This window comes from Anser cygnoides, chromosome 19, assembly GCF_040182565.1.
Source record: "Anser cygnoides isolate HZ-2024a breed goose chromosome 19, Taihu_goose_T2T_genome, whole genome shotgun sequence".
Taxonomy (NCBI): domain Eukaryota; kingdom Metazoa; phylum Chordata; class Aves; order Anseriformes; family Anatidae; genus Anser; species Anser cygnoides.
Window position 1 is genome coordinate 505,893 of NC_089891.1, and position 26,391 is coordinate 532,283.

The 26,391-nt window shown below is 45.3% G+C and overlaps 1 protein-coding gene and 1 long non-coding RNA gene across 3 annotated transcripts in view; one reads left to right on the forward strand and one right to left on the reverse strand.

The window, feature by feature from the left end:
- Window positions 1-26,391, forward strand: part of LOC125184268 (uncharacterized) — a 213,179-nt gene that overhangs the window by 45,969 nt on the left and 140,819 nt on the right. Inside the window, exon 5 of the long non-coding RNA XR_010825902.1 lies at window positions 23,124-25,282. This is a non-coding gene — a long non-coding RNA (uncharacterized lncRNA). The remainder of the gene's footprint in view (window positions 1-23,123; window positions 25,283-26,391) is intronic.
- On the reverse strand, window positions 1,759-20,626 carry LOC125181863 (myosin heavy chain, skeletal muscle, adult-like). Of its 2 annotated transcripts, XM_066980183.1 has the most exons (38): window positions 20,375-20,626; window positions 20,141-20,284; window positions 19,892-20,048; window positions 17,529-17,556; window positions 17,322-17,430; window positions 17,140-17,232; window positions 16,536-16,599; window positions 16,346-16,444; window positions 16,136-16,239; window positions 15,908-16,046; window positions 15,258-15,376; window positions 15,023-15,172; window positions 14,273-14,443; window positions 13,321-13,627; window positions 13,135-13,208; window positions 12,790-12,877; window positions 12,591-12,708; window positions 12,130-12,253; window positions 11,905-12,041; window positions 10,452-10,707; window positions 9,297-9,539; window positions 8,770-8,946; window positions 8,545-8,690; window positions 8,355-8,445; window positions 7,878-8,267; window positions 7,605-7,731; window positions 6,348-6,466; window positions 5,753-5,949; window positions 5,155-5,338; window positions 4,901-5,066; window positions 4,604-4,728; window positions 4,137-4,445; window positions 3,767-3,970; window positions 3,365-3,490; window positions 3,100-3,270; window positions 2,909-3,013; window positions 2,673-2,768; window positions 1,759-2,052 (listed from the first exon to the last, which is right to left on the reverse strand). In XM_066980183.1, exons 1-38 carry the CDS (start codon window positions 20,579-20,581, stop codon window positions 1,897-1,899), a joined length of 5,820 nt encoding a protein of 1,939 aa, XP_066836284.1. In that variant the 5' UTR covers window positions 20,582-20,626; the 3' UTR covers window positions 1,759-1,896. The 2 variants fall into 2 exon arrangements, with proteins under 2 accessions (XP_066836284.1, XP_066836285.1); XM_066980184.1 differs by lacking the exons at window positions 16,346-16,444; window positions 16,536-16,599; window positions 17,140-17,232; ... (3 more) ...; window positions 20,141-20,284; window positions 20,375-20,626 and adding an exon at window positions 15,543-15,654.

Consider the following 26,391-nt stretch of genomic DNA (forward strand, 5'->3'; position numbering starts at 1 on the left):
CAACAGCTAAAACATCAGTGTAACACTAATCAAGACTGTTTTCATCACAAATCCAAAACATAGCACCATATGAGCCACTACTAAGAAAATTAACTCTATCTCAGGTAAATGCAGCACACAAGCCAAACTTTCCCTGCACACAAACAGTGGGATTCAACAATTGTTTTTATCCCTGTGTGTCCTCGGGCCTGATTTGCTGGGTGTGTTCTGACTGGAACCACATTTTCTGGCCCCCAAAAGGGCACAGACACACACTGTCCCCCACCTTGCAACGTCCACACTCTCCTGTATCTTTTAAAGCCAGAGCCAGTTAGAATGTTGATCCTTCTCAGGCCTCTCCACATGGTGCCAGCTTTATACGTCTGTTTTGTATCTCACTTGGCTGTCTGCTTGACTATTTTAAATTTCTGGGTTTGCTTAATTGGTCCTCCTATAGAAGCTGTTCCTTGCGTCTGGTCGTCTTCATCGCCTTTGGAATGTTTTCTGTTCCTTCTGCGCCCTTTTAAAAATGGGAGGAATCAGACTGTGAATGGTATTCAAAATGTCATCACACTTCTGATCACAATGCAGTGGAGTGATCGTTGTCTCTGTTGTGCCCACTCATAATTCCTTGCAAAATCAGTTTGCCTCTTTTTGTTTTGCCTTTTGCTACGACTGCTGAGATGTGAGCTGATGTTTTCACACAGTTATCCAGCACATGTGGAAGACCTTGCTCCTGACCAGTAACTGTCAGCTTAGTGTCCACCTGTTTGTATGTGACACTGCGTTATGTTCCCCCAAGTGCCTCTTTTTAACTGTACTGAATTTTGTATGCTATCTTTAATGTCTGTCTGTTCGGTGCCATTAAAGCCTTCTCTGGTTCTTAGGCATCAGTCATTGGCCTTACCGCCTGGAATGGTATTATTTCATCAGGAAACGTTGCGCACCTTCCTGCTCAGCACCTCTTCAGGTTGCTTTATGGATAGCTTGGGCAGCACAGACCACTCACAGATAACTCCTCCTTCGTTCTGTGTCTTTGAGGATTATTTAGACAGGCGAGAAGGTTCCTTCTTATCCCATGGCTTCCTCTCTCTGCCAAAGCCTTTGTTGGGAGACCTTGCTGAAAGGGTTTGGGAATCCCCATGGGTTTTATTGGATGGGTCTCCCCATCCACATGCTTATCTACCCTTTCAAAGGATTCTGTGCTGATCCCGATATAAGGCGGACTTGAACTTAACAGGGTTCATCTCTTTGGAAGGGCACAACAGTCTTCACAGTCCCCCAACCCCATCTAACCAAATTAATGAAGCAAACATACTGGAGGCTAAAGAGCACCTTATATCAGCTTCCCAGCAAAACATAAACTCTGTCAGTTATTGGCCCTCCACAAATCCGCCTTCCAAAGTGGCCAGCTAAAGGAGCAGTTCACACCTGACATTGTCTAGGTTAACTGTTACATTGCTTGCTGCACAACTGGGAGGCGATTGAGGCGCTGGATGGGCAAACATAACACCAGAGGTTTGGGACCAAACCGTAAGCAGGCTGAACTGGAAGAAGTCACTATCAGGAACTACTATTGCGATTTCTCTGCCTTTGAATTGCCACTTGCAATCTTGACCCAGTCATTAAGTGATATAGAAGGGATGAGCCATTGGGAACTAGGTGACAGAAAGCTGTACCGTGATGTTGGTATACAGAGGCTATAACCAAAGCTGTGCCCAAAAACAAATGATGATAGAGACCTAACCAGTAAAAAGAGAAGCAGATGAGAACTAATGCTCATGGTGGGTATGTGAAGTAATCTACAGACTTTATTCCTTATGTATGCAGGGGGCTACAAATCCCAGTTATGGAAGAAGTGACAGAGGGTTCACATTTTGTGCATCCCTCAGGCCACTTTGCTGCCACACGACATCCTCACTCTTCCTCTTCTATCTTCTTGCCATGAAACTCCCGGCTCTTTGCTCGGAGCTTGTTGACCTGTGACTCTGCAATGTCGGCCCGCTCCTCGGCTTCCTCCAGCTCGTGCTGGATCTTGCGGAATTTGGAGAGGTTGACATTGGACAGCTCCTCCTGTGTGGGGAGAGGGAGTTGGTGGTGAAGAGCCCGGGGCAGGGGTTTCACTCCTCATGCGTCTGGGCCTTGAGGGGCTCTGGTGATTACGCGGAGAAAGCACAGACCTCCTGTCTCCTACCTACCACTGCTGACCCAGAACCCTCTCAAAGAGCTCATCATCCTCCCTTATTCAGGACCCCTCTGTTGCAAGCTGCACCTGTACTCTGTCACTCTTGAGGAGCAATTCTGTCACGTGGCCTTCTCATTTTGTGTGCTTATTCTCCCACTACTCGGTGCCCAATTTTCCCTGTGGTTTATTAGGTTGAGAAAGACTCAGAAACCCTGTGCTGTTACCAGCGTCAGAGATTCATGAGCTTCTCAGTCAATGGACGAGGCCCTCAGGAATTTTGGTCTGACTTCCTGAATCAAACAGGCGGCAGAATAACCCTTGGTTCATCCCTGAGTGCAGCATGGCCAGAAGAAGGCGAGGCCTGCTGACACGGGAATGAACCACATGGCCAAGACTGTTGTGTCTTTGGAGTTACTTTCATGCCTCTTTCCTTGTATTCGTGCTCATCTCAATGACTGTGCTGCCCCGATGGAAGGGTGCTCATGGCCACTCTCCAAGCAATACTTACAGCCTCCTCAGCTTGTCTCTTGTAGGATTTCACCTTCATCTGCAGCTTGTCCACCAGATCCTGGAGCCTGAGAATGTTCTTCCGGTCTTCCTCAGACTAGAGTGGTTGGTAAGCAGGAAAGAGAGAGAGTTGGTTTCCCCACAGCACCAGAAAACATGTCCTCTTGGAGTTCACGGAAAAATGCTTTGGCTTTCTGTGAGAAGGGTGCGTCAGCACAAAGACACCTCCTGCCTTACCTGGTAGGTCAGCTCCTTCACCCTCCTCTCGTACTTGCGCACACCCTTCACGGCTTCAGCACTGCGCTTCTGCTCAGCATCTACCTCCCCTTCCAGCTCCCGCACCTGCAATGAGAAGCCCATCTTTGGAGCTTTCCAGGTGGCTCCCTTTATGACACGCTCGCTCGTGCACAAATACCATCCCTACGCACCCTGGCCTCCAGCTTCTGGATTTGCTTCTTGCCTCCCTTCAGAGCCAGCTGCTCAGCCTCATCCAGACGGTGCTGCAGGTCTTTCACCGTCATGTCCAGGTTCTTCTTCATTCTCTCTAGGTGGGCACTGGTGTCCTGTTCCTTCTTCAGCTCTTCCGCCATCATGGCCGCCTGGAGAGGCAAAGCAGCAAAGCCAGGTTGGGGCCGAAGACATTTTGGGGGAGGATACATCCACCATCCTCAGTGACAGAGTGCCCCAACTCACATCTGTGATGGCCTTCTTGGCCTTCTCTTCAGCATTGCGGGCTTCCTGGATTGTCTCCTCCATTTCACCCTGAATTTGCACGATGTCTGTTTCCAGCTTCTTCTTGGTGTTGATCAAGCTGGTGTTCTGTGCAACAAGAAGGATAGGATTTGTACTGTCAGATCTAACACCTCCACATCAAGAGTTGAGAGTGAGAGTAATGTTTATGCAAGTCTTTAATTCAAAGGTCCTCTTTAGGGCCCTAGCGGCAAACCAGACGTGTGCCTGGCTGGACTGGTCATGTCACAGCTTTGCTCTTCAAATACGTACACGGTAAGATGCATAGCAACAAGCAAGATACATAGCAATCTCATTCTATGTTATCTCCTGTGGGCGGGATTCATTTCCAGCAAAGTATCCGACCTGGGTATGGAGGAGCTGCACGCGCTCGCTTGCATCCAGAAGCTCCTGCTCAGCCACTTTCCTTGACCGCTCCGTCTGCTCCAGGGCTGCCCGCAGCTCCTCAACTTCAGCCTGTAAGAGGTTTGCTCTGCGCTCCACCATGGCCACCTGTTCTTTCAGGTCTTCCTGCGTCCTGAGAGCATCATCCAAGTGTATTTGAGTATCCTGTAAGAGGGGAAAGAGAGATTATGAGGTGGCTGATCACTGCAGCACTGTTGGACAGAGACATCAGAGACATTCCCTGCTCTTTTAATAAATTATTTGTACAGTTATGATGTTGGTGTAACATGAGGCAAGATAGATGCCTACGTGCACATACTTTGGTTTATACCTTTAGCACTGCCTGTGTGTTTCTCAGGTTCTTTTGTGCCTCTGTAGCCACACGGTTGGCATGGCTCAGCTGGATCTCCATTTCATTCAGGTCTCCCTCCATCTTCTTCTTCAGCCGCAGGGCTTCATTCCTGCTCCTGATCTCAGCATCCAGGGTGCTTTGCATGGACTCCACAATTCTGAGGTGATTTCTCTTCAGCTGGTCGATTTCCTCATCTTTCTCTGCTATCTTCCTGTCAATCTCAGACTTGACCTGGTTGAGCTCCAGCTGGAGGCGCAGGATTTTCCCCTCTTCATGTTCTAGGGAGGCCTGGACAAGTTAGTAGGAACAGTGAATAAAACTGTGGCTTGCTTTCTAAGTAATCTCTAATACGATACCACATGAAATACAGTTTGGCTTTCTTGCCACGTCTGCAGATTTCTGTTCCCATTCTTTCAGTCTGGACACCACTCATTAGCACTTTGTACCTCAGCTTCCTCCAGGGAGGCTTGGATTTCAGATTTCTCCTGCTCAATCTGCTTCTTGACTTTCTCCAGCTCGTGGATCGCCTTTCCTCCCTCTGCAATCTGCTCCGTGAGGTCAGAAATCTCCTCTGTAGGGAAGGGTGAAACAAGGCATGGTCAGACATAGGGCATAAAGGGAAGGGCCCTCACACACCAGGGTGACAGGTCTCTTCTCATCACTGCAGGCACACACCCGTGTGGAGTGGTGGGTAGACAAGCTTGGGGGAAAGCCCGGCCAGCAGCAGAAAGCCACGGACTTACGCTGCAAGTTCTTGTTCTCACGCTTCAGCGTTTCCAGGTGGTCCAGGGACTCCTCATAGGCATTCTTCATCTTAAACAGCTCCGTGCTGAGAGAGCGAGACTCCTTCTGGGAAGCTTCCAGCTCAGCCTGTGTTTCCTCGTACTTCTGCTTCCACTCTGCCAGGATCTGGGCAGATCAACAGGGTGTGAGTATGGATGTGGCAATTGTGAAGGGATGCTCTGCCCAGGAAGCACAGGGCCAGAGGCCAGAATACCTTGTCAAAGTTCTTCTGCTTCTTGTCCAGAGCTGCGCAGGCAGCATTTGTTCGCTCCACGTCAATCATCAGGTCTTCCACCTCGTTCTGCAGCCTCTGTTTTGTCTTTTCCAGGGAAGCACATTTGGCGTTGACAGCTTCAACGTGTTCTTCTGCATCCTGCAGGCGCTGTGCCAGCTTCTTTCTGGGAGGAGATGATCACGGCTTCAGGTTAGAGAGTAAAGGGTAGCCAATTTTATAAGATTCACAAGAGGGCACTTGCCTGCTTAGGGGACTTAGTTCCTTGAGCTGTCCACAGTATTTATTCTGTCCAAGGCAGCATGCAGCCTAAAGGGCCTATCGCGTCTCTGCCCTAGCACCAATTGAGTATTCAGACTGTCTTAGCTCTTCTAACACCCTAAGGGCAAGTTTGTCCTTCCAGTCTGAACTTTTTCCACAGCACGCTTTTCATCTTTCTCCCTCTCTGCCCTCTACCACAAAGAGAGTATATTGATGCCTTCATCCCATCCCTATCTTGACCCATCCTCAAAGACTCCTTCCAAATACCCTTAGCAGTCTCAGTCTTCTCCACCCATTCAACATCCCACTTCCCACATACTTGGCCTCCTCCAGCTCCTCCGTGCGCTGAATAGCATCCGTCTCATATTTGGTTCTCCACTGGGCCACTTCGCTGTTGGCTTTGGACAGGGCACGCTGCAGCTCTCCCTTGGCTTCCTGCTCCTCGTCATACTGTTCCCGGAGCAAGTCACAGTCATGGCGAGCAGACTGTAAGGCGTGGGCCAAGGCGTTCTTGGCCTGTGGGGACACTGGGATTAGTAACCTGGATACACATCTTGAGATGCATCTTGACAGTGAAATTGTCATGCACAGGAGAACTGCCCCAGGGAAAGGGTGGGTAAACTCTGATGAGAAAAATGTATAGCTGGGAGATGATGAATCCCTCATAAATGTGTGCTAGAGGATTAGGATGTGTTAGTGAAAGGTGGCCAGGGGACACTAATCCCTTGTTTCTGTAAACGTGCCTACAGATGTGTGTGCATGCTGTCTTGGAGGGCATCAGAATCTCATTAAGGGCTTGTGGATGACTTCCTCTAGCATCAAAATCACTACGGTTCCTTCCCTGTGTGTTGTGATGAGTATAACTCATGCATTTCTGGGTGATGTGGCTTGCAGGAAGTAGGGTACTTCCAGACCTTTATTTCTTCCTCTAGATGTCTCTTCAGTTCCTCAATCTGTTGGGTAAATCCCTGCTTGCCCCTAGACAGCTGAGAAATCAAAGCATCCTTTTCTTCCACCTGGCGTGAATATTCACCTGGCAAGTGAAAAATAAATAAATAAATAAAGTTACACTAACGGTAGAATCATAGAATCATTTAGAAAGACCCATCAGATCATCAAGTCCAACCATGATGTAACACTATAGTGAACTACCAAGTTCACTACTAAACATTTTCCTGAGCATCACATCCATTCATCTCTTAAATATCTCCAGGAATGGAGACTCTGCTACTTCCCTAGGCAGCCTGTTCCAGTGCCTAACCACTCCTTCCACAGAGAAATTCCTCCTGACACCTAATCTAAACCTCCCCTGATGCAACTTGATGCTATTTCCTCATGTCCTGTCACTTGTCACGTGAGGAAAGAAACCAGCACCCACCTTGCTACAACCAACTTTCAGGCAGTTCTAGAAAGCCGTGAGGTCTCCCTTCATCCCCCTTTCTCAAGACTAACCAAACCCAGCTCCCTCAGCGGCTCCTCACATGTCTTGCATGTCTTGCTTTCCAGTCCCTTCACCAGCTTCTTTGCTCTTCATATTCCAGGAACTCAGTATGTTCTTTGCAGTGAGTGGCCCAAATCTGAACACAGTATCTGAGGTGTGGTCTCACCAGTGCCAAATACACAGGGACAATCACTTCCCTAGACCAGCTGGCCACACTGTTTCTGATACAGGACAGGATGACATTGGTGCCCACCTGGGCACACTGCTGGCTCATGGTAAGACAGCTGTGGACAAGCACCCCCAGATACTTTTCTGCTGAGCAGCTTTCCAGACACTCTTTCCCAAGCCTATATTGCTGCACTTGGTTGTTGTGACCCAAATGCAGCACCCAGCACTTAGCTTTGCTGAATACCATAAAACTGGTTGCAGCCCATTGATCTTGCCTACCCAGATCGCTCTGCAGAGCCTTCCTATCCTCAAGCAGATCAACATTCCTGTCCAGCTTGGTGTTGTCTGCAAAATAACTGAGCGTGCACTCAGTCCCCTCAACCAAGATTGTTGATCAAAATGTTAAACAAAACTGTCCCCAATACTTAGCCCTGGAGAACACTGTAAAGCCCTGTAATCTGGGGTTGCTTTGAGACGTTAGCCCAATTCTTGCTTTGCACCACGGTGTATCCTCCTGATTTTCAGGTTCTGCCATTGCACCTCAGGACTGGGGATGTCTCACCTGTTTCTGTCTGCAGACGAGCTCTCTGAGTATTGAGGTCATTGATCATGCGCTGATTCTGCTCCTCCTTAGTTTTGATCTCACTCAGCTGGTCTTCCAGAGTGCGGCACATCTTCTCCAGATTTGCCTAGGTATCAAAAACAAGGAAGGAGAGGAAATGAACACCTGCACGCTGTCTAATTCTCACAGCAGGATTCTTATATGAGAGTGTGACTAGTAGATTCAGGCTATGTGCTGTACCTTGGCCCTGTGAATTCTACTGCAATTCTTTACCTTGGCTTTGGAGACAGACTCCATGTTACTGGCTAAGTCATCTATCTCCATCTTCAGCTCACTCTTCTCCTTCTCCAGCTTCTGCTTGACTCGTTGCAGGTTGTCGATCTGCTCCCCAAGCTCAGCTGTGCTGTCTGCGTGCTTCTTCCGCAGGGCGGCAGCTGTGGCTTCGTGCTGCAGCGTGGCCTCTTCGAGGTCGCGGCGCATCTTCTGAAATTCTGCCTCACGCTTCTTGTTCATCTCAACCTGAGCTGCTGTAGCCCCTCCTGCTTCTTCCAGGCGCTCGCTGATCTCCTCCAGTTCCCTGGAGAGGTCAGCACGGTGCTTCTCTGCTTTTGCCCGAGAGGTTCGCTCTGCCTCAATTTCCTCCTCCAGTTCCTCGATACGGGCCTGGGGAAAATGCGAGACCCTTCACACCCATGCCCTCCTTGTACTGATGTCCTTCTGAAGGGCGGAAGGGAAGGACCAGAGGCTTGCCTGCAGCTCCTTGATCTTCTTCTGCAATTGCATGCCCAGGGCTTGCTCATCCTCAATTTTGCTCTGGATCTGGCTGATTTCAAAGTCTTTCCTTTGCACAAAGCATACAGAATCACAGTGTTAACACCTGAATAAAACTACCTAATAAATGCACCTGACCCACACTCAGGTGTCTCACAACCACACTTACTTTTTCAGTTTCTCATCCAGCTGCTGCTTATCATTTTCCAAATCCATTATGCTGTCATGGGCCAGCTTCAGGTCTCCCTCAAGTTTCCTCTTAGCCCTTTCAAGGTCCATGCGCAGTTTCTTCTCTTGCTCCAGGGACCCTTCCAGCTAAACACAACAACACCATCAATGCCAGGCAGGTCGAACTCCATACCTGTCCTGTCTTGCTGGAGGCACGTGTGCTTACATCATCCACTTGCTGCTCCAGCTTGGTTTTTGCTTTGGTCAATGTATTGACTTTGTCCTCTTCGGCCTGCAGGTCGTCCAGTGTCTGCTGGTGGGCCTCTTGGAGGGCTTTCTTCTCTTTTGTCAGCTTGGCTATGGTCTCATCCAGGGATGCCATCTCCTCTGTAAGGTTTTTCACCTATAAATTGGATAAAATATTTAATATTCAGTCAAAAACCTGATTCCTGGTGCAGTGTCCTGGTTTCAGCTAGGATAGAGTTCATTTTCTAGCTGGTATGGTGCTGTGTTTCAGATCTAGGATGAGAATAATGTTGATAACACACTGGTTTTAACTGTTGCCGGGCAGTGTTCGCACTAAGTCAAGGACTTTTTAGCTTCTCATACTTCACTGCCAGTAAGGGGGCTGGGGGTGTGCAAGAATCTGGGAGGGGAGAGAACCTGGACGGTTAACGCAAACTAGGGGGATGCCAGCCTAATAATGGGAGGTATCTATCCCTTCTCCCTTTGTGTGACTCTCCATGTGTGTACCTTGTTTTCAGTGGCATGTTTTTCCTTCTCAACTTTAGCCAAGGTTAACTCCAGGTCATCAATATCTTTCTTCAGCTCTGAACATTCATCCTCCAGTTTCCTCTTCTTGGCTGTCAGCTCAGCATTGATTTCTTCCTCATCCTCGGCCCGTTCTGTCACCTCCTTAATTTTGGCTTCCAGTTGGATTTTGGTTTTGATGAGCTGGTCACACCTTTCCTCAGCATCAGCCAAGCTGTCTGCTTCCTGATGGGGAGACAGAGGTTTTTGTGGGTTATAACATTTTGAAATTTCTGTTGTGTATCTGTAAGTAGGCACATGTTAAAATGTGGAGGCCTTGCCATCTGACATCAATGGTAATTCCTTTTTTTTTCTTCCTTTCTTCCGTTCGTTCGTTCTTTCTTTCTTTCTTTCTTTCTTTCTTTAAAATGGCTCACAGAGGTTGTAGTTATGAGAATACCTCATACATGCTTGAGCTTGACAGAACAGTGACAACTCTCAGCAAGGCCGTAGATTTGTAGCCTTTTTCCCTCACAGACTCAGTATTCAATAGCCTCTATTTTATAATTGACTCACCATGATCGTTATCATGTTTGGGTAGCCAAGGTTTTTCCGTTTGTGGGAATAAAACAGTGAAGAAAGTAGTGTTTTGCTTGGATTTAAGAAACTGCCTTTTCCTGATTGAAGTTGAACACCAAGGATCTGTGCGTGTGAAGGTAATCTAGCCTTATAGTGTATCTGTGTTTATGTAAAGTGGGTCCTTCTCAGGGTTGCCTTTACTCTTTTACATGGACACACAGCTTTGGAAGTTGAACAGATGGAGATGCTTCCCTTCCAGGTCACACAAAGGTGTCTGCTGCATATAACCTGTTGGCTAGCGCTACTTGGCTCTTTCCTCAGGACATCAGGGCTGCTGAGTCTCATTTGGCACTTACATTTATCCTCACTGACTGACAGGGAACTTGCTGTGCCCCTGGCAGTGTTCACAGTTACTCAACTTTAGAGTAACTTTGAGTGTGTGACTTTTTTTCTATTGCAATTTAGTCAGCTTCCTGTAAGTCTCTGCTTGGAAAAGCAAACAAACAGACAAACAAACAAACAAAAAGAAGATTAAAAAAAAAAAAAAAAAAACAGGGACAAATAAATGGTGACACTCACTGCCTGCACTTGGAGCTGAAGGTCATTTTTTTCCTGCAACAGGGTCACCATTTTCTCCTCCAGTTCTTTCCTCTTTGCCTCAGACTTTGCAAGTTCTTCCTTGGTTTTCTCAAACTCTTGTTTCATGTTGGCCATCTCCTTCTCAGATTCTGCACTCTTCAGCAAGGGCTTGATTTTGAAGAACAGCTTCATCCAGGGCCAGTGCTTGACGTTCATGAATGCACGAACATTGTACTGGATACAGAAGATCGAGTCCCTGAAATAAAATCCCCATGTTAATAACATAGCCAAAGGCTGTGAATTTAGACTCATTTACTAATGTATCTGTGGTGTTTTTACACAGCTGGGCAGCTGAACTTCAGCACACTGCTCTCTCACACCCCCTCCTCAAAAGGAAAGGGGAGAAAATACAATGAAAGGGGCTCAAGGGTTTTGATAAGAACAGTGAGATCACTCAAAAATTATTGTCATGGGCCTAACAGACTGAGGACTGGGAGATTAATGCCATTTATTACCTATTACAAAGAGACTAGAGCAGAGAGAAACTAAAAGCAAACTACAAACATCTTCCCCCAGTCCACCCTTTTCTACTTCCTCCCCTGAGCAGCGCAGGTGAATGGGGAATAGGGGTCAGTCCCTAATGCTTCGTCTCCACTGCTCCTTCACGGTCTCTTTCTGCCCCTACCCCAGCATGGGGTCCCTCCCATAGGATGCCGTCCTTCCCAAACTGATCCTGCAGGGGCTTCCCACAGGCAGCAGCAATTTAAGAACTGCTCCAACATGGGTCTGTAGCATGGGGTCCACCCCCCAGGAGCAAACTGCTCCAACATGTGTCACCGATGGCGGCAGCTCCCCCCAGACCCCATGCTCCTGTGTGGTCTCCTCTCCACGGCCTGCAGCTCCAGCCCAGGTCCTGCTCTGTGAGGGGGTCTCCATGGGCTGCAGCCTCCTTCAGGCTACATGCACCTGCTCCGCCAAGAGCTCCTCCATGGGCTGCAGCATGGAGATCTGCTCCACTGTGGGACCCATGGGCTGCAGGGGGACAGCCTGCTCCACCAGGGGCCTCTCCACAGGCCACAGGGGAACTGCTGCTTTGTGCCTGGAGCACCTCCTGCCCTCCTTCTGCACTGACTTTGGTGTCTGCAGGGCTGTTTCTCATTCCTTGCTCTCCCAGCTGCTTCTGTGCAGTAGGTGGGTTTTTTTTGTTTGTTTGTTTTTTTCCCTTTCTTAAATATGTTCTCAAAGAGGCGCAACCAACATCACTTATTGTGTTGGCTCTGGCCAGTGGCAGATCCCTTTTGGAGCCAGCTGGAACTGTCTTTTGTCTAACATGGGGCAGCTTCTGGACTCTACTCACAGAGTCTACCCATACAGCCTCCCCACTACTAAAACCTTGTCACATAAACCCAATACAGCATCCTGTGAATAAAGTACATTTGTGATAAATGTCTACCTCCTCTCCACCATTTTCCGATACTCCACTCTCATCAGGAAGCCCCTGCATCTGGCCTGTGTCATGGTCATAATCTCTGCTAGCTTCTCATCTCTCATCTCCTCCAGAAGACCTATTAGCCCAGCTTTGAAGAACACCTTAAAAAAAATGAAGCATTGTAGCACATCAGTCTCAGGTCATGGGTAGCGGAGGTACATAGTCTTTGAGTGCAGGACTTGTTTCTACCTTGGTGTGACCAAATCTGTACTGAGTGTGGTCCACATCGATGGACCCAAGGAGCTTCTCTGAAGCCTTCTTGCTGTCCATGAACTGTCCTTCTGGAATAGCACTGGCATTAAGCACTCTGTATCTGTAGGAGAAAACAGAACATGAAGAAACAACTATTGCCAATACCACTACGGCGAATGAACCCCACAGCCTTCTTAGCTACATCGGACTGGCCAGTTGGGTAACATGTATTAGGGACAGCCCACCCATTCAGGACTGCGTAAGTGACATTTCCATACTGTTAATTCAAAATCTGAGAGAATCCTAATCCTCAAGATTGTGATATCATTCAGAAATTCACAATAAAAAATTTCTATGATTCTACTTTGCTCCATTTTGAAGTATAATGTTTCAAGTATGTTAGATTCCTTAGGCTGTTCCAATTGGTCTGAATTAACACAAAGGTGGAGCACTCTTACCTTTGTTTGAAGTCAGCATACAGGACTCTGCTGGGGAATCCTTTCCTGCAAATCCTGATCCCTTCCAGCACACCATTACACCGCAGCTGGTGCAGCACCAGCTCATGTTCCATGGCACCTAACAAGCACTGTGATTACTGCTTGAGACACAGGAGAGAGCTTCTGTGGCTCAAATTTTTCCGCTGTTGGATCCCTTTACCTGGTGTTTTTGTTTCATTTGGGATGATGCAACGGACAAAATGGGGGTGAGTGCTGCGTAGATTTGTCATCAGCTTGTTCAAATTTTCCTGGGAAATCATAGGGTAACATTTAGCATATGAGTAATGTACGTTTTATAAAATACATGTAAAAACTGAAACTTACAGTTTCCTGATTAATTGGATATTACCGTGGTAATGCTAGTGTAAACTTTGTTGAATAAATATAAATCAGTCTGCTCAGTGAATTACAGGGGCAGTTTTGTCACAGCACTACTGTTTGATTTCTACTCCTGTTTCATTTCATTGTTTGTTTTCAATAGTGAGGTAAGGTATTTTTCTCTTACCCTGAAAAGTGCTGAGACTGTCTGGAAAGAAGAACCCTTCTTCTTACCACCCTTCTTACCACCACCACCAGCCTCTGCAATATTGGAAAAATTGAAAAAAAAGGAAAAAAAAAAATCTTCAATGTTGCCTTTGAGATTCTGCTATGAATGGAAGAAAATGATGAACACAGATTTTACATAGCGTACCTGCTTCACCACCATAGTTGGCAAAGAGTAAGGCCAATGTCTTCACTGATGATTTCTGGTACAACCCAATGACAGTTTCGTTCAGGGGGTCCTTGTTCTTCTCAAGCCAGCCAGTGATGTTGTAGTCTACTGTGCCAGCATAGTGTATCAGGGAGAAGTGGGCCTCGGCCTTGCCTTTGGCAGGCTTGGGCTTCTGGAAATTGCTGGACTTGCCCAGATGCTGGTCATAGAGCTTGTTCTTGAAAGAGGTGTCAGTTGCCTTGGGGAACATGCACTCCTCTTCCAGGATGGAAAAGATGCCCATGGGCTGGAAGATAGCAAAAGAAGTAACAGCGAAAGATCACAACAGTGTGGAGCATATGCTGTGAGGTTCAGCGGTACCTGTATGTTGTGGGTAGCATCTCAGCCTGGATAAGAGCCTAAGTTGGCTGGGAGTTGTTCTCAGCCAGGGAGCTTATTTGTGCCTCCCCTTGCCTTCCAGCAGCCCGTCTTCACCAAACTGGTAAGAATATCATTCCAGTTCAGTTTAGAATGGGCAGTGGAATGGGCAGAGGGAGAAGGGGTGGATGGAAATATAATAGCTACAAGAGGCCTGTTGTCTTGGGAAATCAGATTAAGCAACACTTATTTCCCAAAATGGTGTGTGGACTTTTGTTTTGAATCTTCAGGAGAAAAAGGAAAGGAGACAGACTCCAATTTGTTTCAAAGAATTCTTTTGTTGGGAGCATGGGCTACCTTTTCCACACCCAAAGACAGGGTGGTGCAGGACTGGTGACAAAGATTTACATCTAGCCTTCCTAATTTCTCTGCTCCACACTAAGGTAAATTCCATTGCAAAATGCTTTGTTTGACTGAAACTGACTGGCTGGTCATAAGTTCTTTCCCATCTGAATCGGGCTCAGGAACATCACAAAATTCCAAAATACATCACACATTTGAATGGAAAAGGTACCTTTTCAATGAGTTCAATGCAAGCAGCCAGGTCCATCCCAAAGTCAATGAATTCCCATTCGATTCCTTCCTTCTTGTACTCCTCCTGCTCCAGCACGAACATGTGGTGGTTGAAGAACTGCTGCAGTTTCTCATTGGTGAAATTGATGCACAGCTGCTCAAAGCTGTTGAACTGTTCAAAGCAAGGAGAGTTGCACAGGTTCTCAAGGGGCAGCAATGACCACAGGGTTTTGTTAGTGTTCTGCTGATTCTTTTTGAAGTTCCCCAGCAGAAACACTACACCTAACCATTATGTAATGGCATATATTTCCTTAGCAGGACTCCTGTTGTAAAATAAATAAGTAAATAAATAAATAAGGTGTCTTTGCAGGATTTTCTTCTTATTATTGTTATTTAGATCAATCAACAGGGAAAAATTCTTTTTTACTGTTCTACGCAAAAGCAGATCCTTCAATAAGCTTAGCTGCTGCACCATGGAGGTGTCTCAGCTCTCTCACCTCCTGGAGAATGGAAACTTGTTCAGTGTCCCACCCAGAAATTTCTCTGCCCTCTAATCAAGACTCCAGCAGTTTCTTTGATCTGACGCAGAAGCCCTAGTATGAGGACTGCATTCACAACACAGGGAACATGCTGTGGGTTTTCCCACAGCACTTCCTTTTCCTTGGCTATTCCAAAAAGAAATCTGTTTCTGAGACCTCATGATCTCTTCCTGTCCCTTCCATAACTATGATGCCAAATCTTCGTTACTCACATCAAAGATCTCAAAACCGGCAATGTCCAGGACACCAATGAAGTACTGTCTGGGTTGCTTGGTATCCAGCTGTTGGTTGATGCGAATAACCATCCACAAGAACATCTTCTCGTAGACAGCTTTTGCCAAGGCACCCACTGCATTGTTCACCTAGAACAGAGAAAAAAGTACTGGACTTACCTTCGAGGGCAGAAGAAGAATGCTCCTGTTCTTTTTTGAAGCCATCTTTATTTACCTGTTCGACAGTTTGACCTTTTGTCACAAATTCATTCCCAACCTTCACTCGAGGGTAACACAGGGCTTTGAGAAGGTCAGCTGAGTTCAGGCCCATCAGGTAGGCAGCCTTGTCGGCCACTAAAGAGGGAGAAAGAGAGAGAAAAGCATTTATCATTGGACAATGGCTAGAATTTGGTCAGTGTGAACAGCTGTGCTGTTCACTTTTCTAGAAATGGCAAAGTATTGGTCTGGTTTTACTGAGAAGGTCTAGAAAGGAATAAGGATTATGGAAACAAATGCTGGCCTTTTTTGAAAGCAAGAACAGGCATGGCTTGAGTAGGAACAGCTTGAATCCAGAAGCTCCCAGAAGCACTCCAAAATCCTGTTTCCTCTCCTGTTCTGTGACAACTGAATTTCTGCACAGCAAAGAATGCATGGTATATTTGGCGAAAAATCTGTTAGTACATCATGGTGATATAGTGGTCGAATGTTTTACTGAGTGAGAGAGATCCTGTGTTAAAGTACCAATTTTCAGGCTGGGTACTTTTGGGAAGTATCTGTTGGATAAAAGAATGGTACTTCCCATGACTGGGCATGCACCTCTGCAATTAGACAGCCAACGAACAAAGATGCTTTTCCTCATTTTTCACTAGCTGAATTTTCTGGTACCTTCTGTGCCATCTGGCTCTGCCTGCTCCTCTCGCTGTTTCTGCTTGAACTTCAAGTTCCCATAGTGCATGACAGCCCCTGTCAGCTTGTAGATGGCAGTCTTTTCATCAACAGTGAAGCCCAGGATGTCAATGGCACTCTGCAGTAGAAACAGTCAAGTTAAATATGTATTAAGTAAGTCACCCTGCAAGACATACACAGTTGATATCTTTTTTCTCTGATACTCACATCTGTAGCCATGAGCTCCTCCTGGTCATCAATACTGGGTACAGTGACCTCACCTTGACTCACAAAGTGGAAATCATATGGGTTGGTGGTAATGAGAAGCATGTCTGAAAGCAGGAAGAGGAAGGACACAGGCTTAGTTCTTTCGGCTGGATAGTAGAGAGATCAGCTGCTCAGCAATCTTCCTCAAGAAGATATAATGATCCTTCCTACCAATCAGCTCTGGCTTCTTGTTGGAGGTGATCTGATAAAATATGTGGTAGCTTCTTTCTGCCTTGAGCTGGAAAGTGACTCTGGACTTCTCCAGCAGATCTGGCAAGGCAGAAAGAAAGAGTTAGGAATGAGACGGGACACGGAGGTAGGAATTTAGGAAGGGGTGTGATCATGCCAGGATGTCACTTACAAGTTTCAATGTCAGCAGAAGCCAGTTTGCCTGTGGCCCCAAAGTGGATTCTGATGAATTTGCCCTGTTGAGGGGGAAAAGAACCACTTCAGCCTGGATGGATTTTTTTTGACATCTTCTTAACGTGTAATACCACTAGGTGCATAACTTGTCTTGTAATGGGATGGAGAGATCTTTTCCAATGCAATGAAATGCTGAGTGAACTGGGATTGTTTAGCCTAGAATAGAGAATGGCCATGGGATCTCATCAATGTCTATAAACGCCTGAAGGGAGGGTGCAAAGCAGATGGAGCCTGGCTCTTTTCAGTGGTGTCCAGTGCTAGAACATGAGGCAGAAACTAAAACATGGGATGTTGTGTATCCAGAAACACTGTGACTGCAAGGGTGATTGAGCAATAGAACATGTTGCCCAGAGAGGTTCTAGGTACTTATGCCTTGGAGATATTCAGAAGCCACCTGGACATGGTCCTGTGCAACCAGCTGGCTAAGTGACTCTTATTGAGCAGGGTGATTGGACCAGGTGACCTGAAGACATCACTTTCAATGTCAGCCATGCTTTGATTCTGTGATTCTACGATTCTGATTTCTGATTCTCTGAACTTACAAAGCGCGAGGAGTTGTCATTCCTCACAGTCTTGGCATTTCCAAATGCCTCCAGCAGTGGGTTGGCGCTGATGATTTGATCCTCAAGAGTTCCCTAAAGGACAATAATAATTCCTAGTTATTACTTTTCAAAAATGAGGAACAGAGAAAAGCATTGTTTCAAGCCAGTATCTGTTAATTTACATGCATTTTGCCAGGCTCCTCTTTCTTCTTCTCCCCACTAGCTGCAATTGTTGCAAAGTACTGGATGACACGCTTTGTGTTCACAGTCTTCCCTGCACCAGATTCTCCACTGTCAAAACAAACAGAGTAGCAGAGAGAGTGTGGTCAGGCAGCATGTCCCCTGGCACAGGGCAGCCCCACAATGACCTTAGCAGGGTGTGTACGTACGTGATCAGGATTGACTGATTCTCACGGTCTGTGAAAGAGGCAGAAGCAAAGACATTATTTATACTCATCATGAGTATCCCAGATAAAAGTTTTTGGGGAACTTTTAACAGTTGCATAATCGGTATACAGATAACTTCTTCCAAACCTGCAGTTCTTCACTCTTAATTCCTTTTGAATTCTTTGAAGTTCCCAGTAGTAGTAAATGGAATCTGACATGTGTCATCATTGAAATCCATGTAATATTTAGTATACATGTTTTTTTGTTTGGATATTCTGTTCATGTCAAGCTGCTCACTTCTCTTTAGGAAAAGGAGTCCAAGCTAATGGATATTTTGATAGACTTACTGATTAACTTTGAACTTTGATCTGTAGGCTAAAATGAACCAGTACAAGTGCCTCTCATAAACTGAATAATACAGGAACAACCATCCCAGTCAATTGAAAGGTCCCACCAGTTTTTTTTTCCTGTCAGTGTCCTATTGAGTGTTACATAAAAAAATCACGAAAATATCTTAATAATTTATTTATCTTTCCCTAGGATACTCTCCCAGAGTATTGAATGGAATGTTGATATTTTAGTACTTCCACACCTAAATTTCTCTGTAAGAGCTTCATCTGAATTTGCCTGAGCTTGAACCCTTCCTCAGTTGCTTTCATGTTGTTTTAACTTTTAGTATCATGTCTGCTCCATTTCTGATCCACTTACTGTTTGAAGGAAAAAAATAAAATTGGTCTGTGGTGAGCTTAGTTTTTACTGTACAGTTTTTACTGTACTGTTTCCTTGTCTATCCGTCTGCTCTACACTGTACATAATTTTGTAGAGAAGTAGCCCAAATCATCTGTCTAGAGTTACCTGAGCAAATGTCTTGCCATGCTTTTGGGAAACCTTTTCACCTTTTTCTTGACCTGTTCAATTTTCACTGTATTCTTGTTTGGAAAAGGAAGACAGAAATAAATACAGTACACAATGTGCAGACATTCTTTGGGTAACCATCGTGACATAATGATGTTTTCTGTTTTGGTCTTCAATCCTTTCAGTTTGTTATTTTATATATAACTGATCACTGAGTGAAAATTTTCAAAGTTATATTAGAACAGAAGTAGTAGTTGTCAGCAACAAGCCCACTTTTATACACCTTTAATATTGGTTGTTTTCCTGTGTTTATTATTTTACATTCTTGTTGACCATACTTTGTTGCCGTATCCCTGAACGATAACTTGGTCATTGAATCTCATATAGTTTTCCTGAAATTCTTTACTGTTGGACTTCATCTTTACAGAAGATGAAGGACCTAGTCAAATCAGAAATCTTGTCATCTTAGATGTTTCGACATTTCTAGATAATTTAAATAAATGTTGGACGGCAGAACTTCCAGAACAGATCCCACTAGAACTTCACTGGTATACACTTTGCACTGTGAAAATGGAATAAAACTTTTTTACCACGTGTTCCTTTTTCTTAACTAGATCTGTTTGAACATTCTCAATTTTATAGCTGCTATAGAATGTAAGTGAATGTAAGCATAAAAATTTATGCTGACTACAAATAGCTGCTTTATAGACTCAGCTGAAGATCTTTGTTTAATTGAGATAGGCTACTTCCACCATCTCTGTTTTGTTAAAAAAAAACAGTGGTTTTGTGAGACATGCATTCACTTTAAAATAAATGCGTCAGTTTCTTCTTGGTACATGTCCAGTAATTGCTTGTTTAGAAATTCCTGCCTATTTGCCTATTACAAAAATCAAGCTTATTGGTATGCTCTTACTTAAATTACTTTGGTTAATATTTTTCTAAGTAATCTGTTCTTTCTTTAATGTTTGGAGAGTTAGAAAATACTAAAAAAGTTTGAAGCAATCTGTTTGCTACCCTTCTTATTCCTTCAGTTTATACCACTGAATGGAAAAGAAGGAATGGGTTTCTGCAATGGGAGAGGAAGTACCAATTTTCTGCATAGAGTTCAATCTAACACCTGAGTAAGAGTGGTTCCTGAAATTTCATAAGGGCATTACAGGAAGCATTCCCTTTGATTTTGAATTTGCTATTCCTTGACACCAAAACCATCACAGAACTCCATCCTCATGATTTTCAGTCCTGAAAAGCCAGTCATTCAAAGAATAATCCTCTCAACTAAGAGCAAAACTGAAATTCGAAAGTTTATCCTCCCAAGTATCTTGGGCAATAAATTCTAACCCAGATTATTAAAGACAATCACTGATGACGTCCAGTAAAGAGAAATATTTTCAGTGACAAGAGGACATACACCCTCCCAACATCTTTAAACTGAACTACTGCGCAGTGAAAAGACTTCTGTCTCTGAGAATATTTTCAGTCAAATGATTCTGAAGAAAACCAAGCAACTCACCAGTCAGCATGAACTGGTAGGCATTGTCAGAGATAGAGAAGATGTGTGGAGGGGCCTCCTGGCGCTTTTTGCCTCGGTAGGCCAACACCACCTCCGGGTTGTACACCGGCAGCCACTTGTAGGGGTTGATGGTAACACAGAAGAGACCCGAGTAGGTCTGCGAGGAAGGGAGACAGCACGTTGCCTTCTGCTCAGCCTGGCACAGCAGGCCTTCCAGTTACCCAAAGGAAGACAGCTGCTGGTACTTACATAGATCATCCAGGCTGCATAACGCTCTTTGAGGTTGTACAGCACAGCAGGTTCATGGAGGTGTGTCATCATGGCCATGTCCTCGATTTTATCATACTTGGGAGGGTTCATGGAGAAGATTTGATCTTCCTTCACGGTCAGAGTCTGACAGAGGAAAAAAAGAGATCCAAGTATGTCAGCTAAGGGCTGAGAGCGGTAATTACTTTAAGTTTTTAACCCTTGCTTTTAACTTACTTCTCCTGCTTCGGACTTAACAGTGACCTTCCCTGATTCCCTGCTTTGGATAGTTCCTTTCACAAAAGATTCCTTAGGATGTACCACAAAGACTGATGTCTTGGCATCAAAAGGCTTGTTCTGGGCCTCGATCCTTTCCTTTTCTGACTTTCGGAGGTAGGGAGCTGCCTCCCCAAAGACAGCCATCTCAGCATCTGGAGAAGTCATGTCTGCACTTCACTGAAGACAGATTGGTAGAGGACCCTGCAGGACAAAATAAATGTAGCATCAGTAATATTCTGTGCTTGCAAGGATACCTTTTCTGATGTTTTAATGTTAAGCACATTCTAGAATTCTTAAAATCTAGAAAAATTAAATTTCCTCCTGTCTAATGATTTAAACCCAGACGAGAAAAATCTTTCCATTCTTTAACAGTAGGGAATAAGGTTTTAAAAATTAGTATTATTTTTGTCTTGTGAGATTGTACAGATTGTACAGTAGCTTTCAAGTACGTACAAATTGTACAAGGTCATATTTTAAAGTACAAAATACATTAAAGGAACATTCTTACTGTTATCCTTTTTCTTTTTTCCTTTTTTCTTTTTTTTTAATACTGATATGAAATATACAAATACCTTGAAAGAATTTGGAAAAACTTATTTCAAAACCAGCTTCAGCAGTAAAAATACTGCAAAATATACAAAGTGGGATGCCTAATTTCAACAAATTACTAGACCCAGAATACTTACCTTGAAGCTTTTCTTGAAGACAGACCAGAGAGCTCCAAAGACACTTTTATAGAGTCTAGTATGCAGATGCCCTGGATTCCTCCTCTTTCTTCGGTCAAAATATTTTTTGGCAAACATTATTTGGCAAAGCATTGTCTGGCAAACTTAACTAAGGGTATAATTGTCATTTGATTTGACTAGATATATTTAGAAATGTTTTTTATCTTACCAATGATGTGAATGTGTCTACTATAAATAATTTGACAAGAGACTTAAGAAGAGAATCTCGATTAGTCAAGGCACTTGGGGAACTTGGATGTAGGACTTATGGACTCTGTTGCTACATGTCCAGTGATTTGCTCCTTGGCCCAAAGCAGATTTTTTCCATGCTTGTGCTGCAACTCTTCCAGTTGCACCATACAGATAACATCTATCTTTTACACATTCTGTTCTGAGGCTATTGAAGAAACGCATTAAGAGCACTAAAGCAGTATGTAGAAAAAGGCTAAATTGTTCTTGTTAACTGAAATTAATTATTATCTTCAAGTGATACTTGAAATGAGAGAAACAAAATGTGTTTATCTAAACTGACATATGACATTCCTGGAATCTGTGACAATATGTGGCACAACATCTTGAGATGCAGCTCAAGAAAAAGAAAACTAATCTATTTTTGTCTCTCTATCCTACTGAAAGATACAGACAAAGATGTGTAATTATAGAGTTAAGTATGCAGAAATATGTAACCTTTAAATAATTTCACTTTTTTAAATGGGAAAGTGATTAACAAACTTGTAACACACATGTGGCAAAACATGAAAGAACCAAACATGCAAAGAATCCTTTTCAAAAACCTTATGCCTATGTTTCATGTTTGTTTGTACCCATTGACAACATCCATCAAGCAATATCCTCAGCCACGCCAGAAATCCATGGAGGCCCCTGTAGGCTTTCACTGCCTACAACAGCAAAAAAGCACAAACCCCTCCACCCAACCACAACTCTGCACAAAATCACATACATACAGTCTGAGATCCTATGTGCTCTGACACATTCCCAGTACAGCATTTCCATCCCATCCCAAATATCTTGCACACTTACACATTCATACATTCATTCCAGAAAAAAAAAAAAAAAAAAAAGCTATCAACACAATGCTGTCTGTATCAGAGCATGAGAGGTGGTAGGCAGTCCTGTACAATGCTGATGCTTTTGAGAAAGAAGGAATTCGCTGGTAGTCCTGGAGAGTGAGTGATCTAGTTCTAGGAAAAGGGCACTGTCACTTGAGCTGCTTTAAATGCTGTCAGATCTAAACATGCTCTTCTTCTGATCACTGGTATTTTGGTTATTAAAAGCTCTGTGCATGAAGCTCAGTGAATACCACGGGGACAAGGTTAGAAAAACGATCCAATAGCCAGCACCAGGCACTGTCCTGTGCTTGAAGAGCTTGTTCCAAGGAGGGCTCTGGCACTGCAGCACCCGTCTTTTGGGTGTCCTGGGCCCCAGCCAGGAGCCCAAGCCCAGAGCTGTCCCTGGGGCTCCCTGCACAGGTCATGGGGAGGTTGATGGAAACACATTGATTGCACTCTGCCATGGAGGAGACCAGAGCCAGTCAGTGGGAAACGCGCTTCAGGGGTGTATCTGAAATCCAGCCTCCCTGGGCAATCTCTGATTTCCATTCACATGCAGAAGTTAGAGGATGACAATAATTCCAAGACAATTGCTGTATAAATACTGTGCACCCAACTGACCATGGGTGGAGTTGAGGGGAGAGGTAAGGAGCTGACTTTCATTCAGACTTAGAATGAAAAATACTCCAAGCAAAATTCTCCAGACTGTTGCATAAGGGGGTTCAGTCTTCATGCTGAAAATACTTTTGTGTAGTGAGCTTAGCCAAAAACTACACAGCCTCTCCATCGAGTAGTGCTACTCCCACCACTGAGGCGGTAAGTGGTGCCAGATGCGCCTCCTTACCTTTCTGTCGGTTCAAAAGGGTCCTGTCAGCCACTGACTTTCTGTCACTTCTGTTTTCATTGCTACAGAGCCTGGAGCCCACTGGGACTAGAAGCAAAGCACAGCACAACCAGAAGAGACAGAATGAGAGAAATCTCTGAAAACAGGCATTCCTGCGCAGCAGTACTGTGTGGGCGTTGTGTTGGAGTGCTGACATTCCCCAGAGAGGAGAGGGCATTCACACACGCTGGAAATAGATTCTACCTCACTTTCTGCAAGTCCTTATGATGTGAGTTTCCTTGCCTTGTCTTCAGTGAGCATGAACTGAGACAGACACTCGTGAGCACCAGTGAAGTACAAGCATGGAGCACTGTCAAGGACTGTTGAGTTTGTGGCCCAATGCAAACCGCACTCTCAGCTCTGCTTTTTAGAGCAGCAGCATCAACCTTGTAACCTGTCTAGTTAGAAGGAAATTCCACACCCGCTATCTCCTGCTTAGGTCCTCTGCTCCTTCTACCCTGGACCAATCTGAGCAGCACCTCCTAGCTAGTTGCAATGACAGGAGAAGATGCATGGCTGCAAGTCACTGGCCTGGCCCCTCTTCAGACCCGTTGGTCGTCTTTTCTGCCCAGAGAGAAGCAAGCAAAGTCAACCCAGATGGACCATGTGGGAATCAACAAGGGAAGTTCAAGAAGGCATCTTCTTGGGAGTCAAGATGTTTGATGTAAGATTTAACCTTAGCAGCTGGTGAACTCCAGTAGAGAAAAGAAGCTGTTGGTGAGCCCTCCTCTAAGTCTCTGAAGGAGCACAGCATCAAGGTCACCACCACACAGTCTGTGCTTAATGCTTCACTATAGCATCAGGTACCTTTGTTACTGTCATTAGATTCCTTTAACCATGCGGCCATAATGAAGCAGTTGAACAATGGACTTCACAAACATTTTGAGGATATGTATTCGTGGCGACATGGTACAATAAACCATTCCACCTTTCCTAAGCCATCCTGAAGTGCCAGGTGATAATGTAAAGTCCTCTTCTTCCCTGAAGTTTTATCTGTCTCTTCCTCCTCCCGTAGAACATCTTGCCACAGCTCATGGAGGTTGCACAGCTGTCTTGAGCCACACTGGGCAGCATGGCCTAAACTGACAGCAGCTAGTTGCTCCTGCTAACCTGGCCATTCTCATTAGCTGCTCCTTTCCCAGGAGCTCCTCCAGCTATTTACTCTTCCCTCCACCAACCTCTCCAGCTAGGCCTTCCTTCTTTACATCCACGTCCCACGGCTGCTTATGCCCTGCTGGCAGCTCTAGCTAGCTGCTCCAATTAATCTCTTCAGCACTGATGACTGAGTCGCTTCTTCAAAGTCTCCTGACTGTGGCAAGACCCATGGAGCAACCAGAGAGGAAGAGGTCTGTGCTACTGAACGGGTGTGGTTGAAAGAAGCCAACAAACCCGCACACAAGAGTAACATTTCCTTCCCACTCTGGCACGCTGGTCGCTTTGCTGGACATGTCCCCAAGAACAGCAAACTACAAAGCATAATTCAAACATGTTTCCAGCCTGCCCACTGATTTCTTTTGTCATGCAGTGCTCCCTTTTGACAGTGAAACCTGTGACTGTCGGTGACCAGGAAGGTGTCTCTTGGTCCTGCGCGCTGCAGGAGGGATACTGATTCATACCAGCCAGCCAACATTCTTTTAGACCTCAGTCCTGCTTCATACAAGGTCTCGGCTTGACCTTTTGAGGCTTGGCAGAAAGCATTTACCTGTCCTGGGCCTCACAGTGCCTGTTCCCAGCCAGTCTGGGCTAGGAACCCCAGATGTTGCTGGAGCCATCGTTTCACTTATCTATTACACATCCTGTTAAGTTCAGTCCTTAACATGTCTCAGATAAAAGAATCAGCCACCCCCAGAAACTGCAGAGGCCAGAATGGAGTCAAACTCTTTGTCAGTGGTTTCTTAAATGCTTATGTGGGATGCTGTGGAGCCTACTACTCTTCTGCTAATCCCAGAAACAAGGGATAGAGTCTGTGGTCCTGGTAGACTGGAAAAAGCAATCCCTGTTGGATTTGCAGCATGCTAGTGTTGTTATCAGCCATGCTGCTGGGATTAGCAGAACATGCCTGTAGAGATCAGTGTGCCCTGTGAATTGCCCGTGGATACTGTGACATGGAAGAGTGGCCTCAGGCTAACGTGTAGCAAAGCAGACTTGATGGAGACTGCTCGTTGCTGAAGTGGCAGCTACAGCAGAGGTAAGATGTCAGTGTGTCATCAAAGCATCCACATATCCTTCCTTCCTTCCTTCCTTCCTTCCTTCCTTCCTTCCTTCCTTCCTTCCTTCCTTCCTTCCTTCCTTCCTTCCTTCCTTCCTTCCTTCCTTCCTTCCTTCCTTCCTTCCTTCCTTCCTTCCTTCCTTCCTTCCTCCCTTCCTTCCTCCCTCCCTCCCTCCCTCCCTTCCTTCCTCCCTCCCTCCCTCCCTCCCTCCCTCCCTCCCTCCCTTCCTTCCTTCCTTCCTTCCTTCCTTCCTTCCTTCCTTCCTTCCTTCCTTCCTTCCTTCCTTCCTTCCTTCCTCCCTCTCTCCCTCCCTCCCTCCCTCCCTCCCTTCCTTCCTTCCTTCCTTCCTTCCTTCCTTCCTTCCTTCCTTCCTTCCTCCCTCCCTCCCTCCCTCCCTCCCTCCCTCCCTCCCTTCCTTCCTTCCTTCCTTCCTTCCTTCATCTGTGATTTATTTCACACAGTGAATTTTCTGCCACAGGGCTAATGGAATGGTGTCTTTCATGGGTGGGGTTATACAACACTTCATATGTGAAAAAATAAAGCCATTATAAACTTCCATTCACATAATGGGTTGGGATTGTGTTTGCTTATCAATAAGCCAAGGTTCTTAGCGATGAAGCAAAAGCATTTCCAGTATTAGCAGAGACAAGAGGTGTTTGAAAACATCCGTGGCAAGAAGTGCAGCTTTCAAATGGTGTTGTCAGTTATGCTGCAATTATTTCATTAGGCGTGCTGAGAGAGATGTCACCGGACCCAATGGGCCATGTGACAGGGAATGCCCATGTGTTCAGCAATGTTTCTGCTGCCCTCTGTGTAAAAGGAGAACTCTCAGAAATGCTAGACATAGCTGAACAGAAATGCTGGCACTCTAATCCTTTGGAGGAAAAGTCCTCTTTGCTGTCCCTCTGCTAAGACATGGCTGAGCGTTGGAGCCTGCGTTTGCTATGGTCACGTTTCTCATTAAGATGTCTGTTTGTTCTGCTGATGGGCATTGAGTCGCGTTAAATTAAATAGAAGGAGTGTTTTCTCCACTCCTAGCATAACATCTCTATGCCATGTAGGTTAATGTCTACTCCATTTGTGGGTT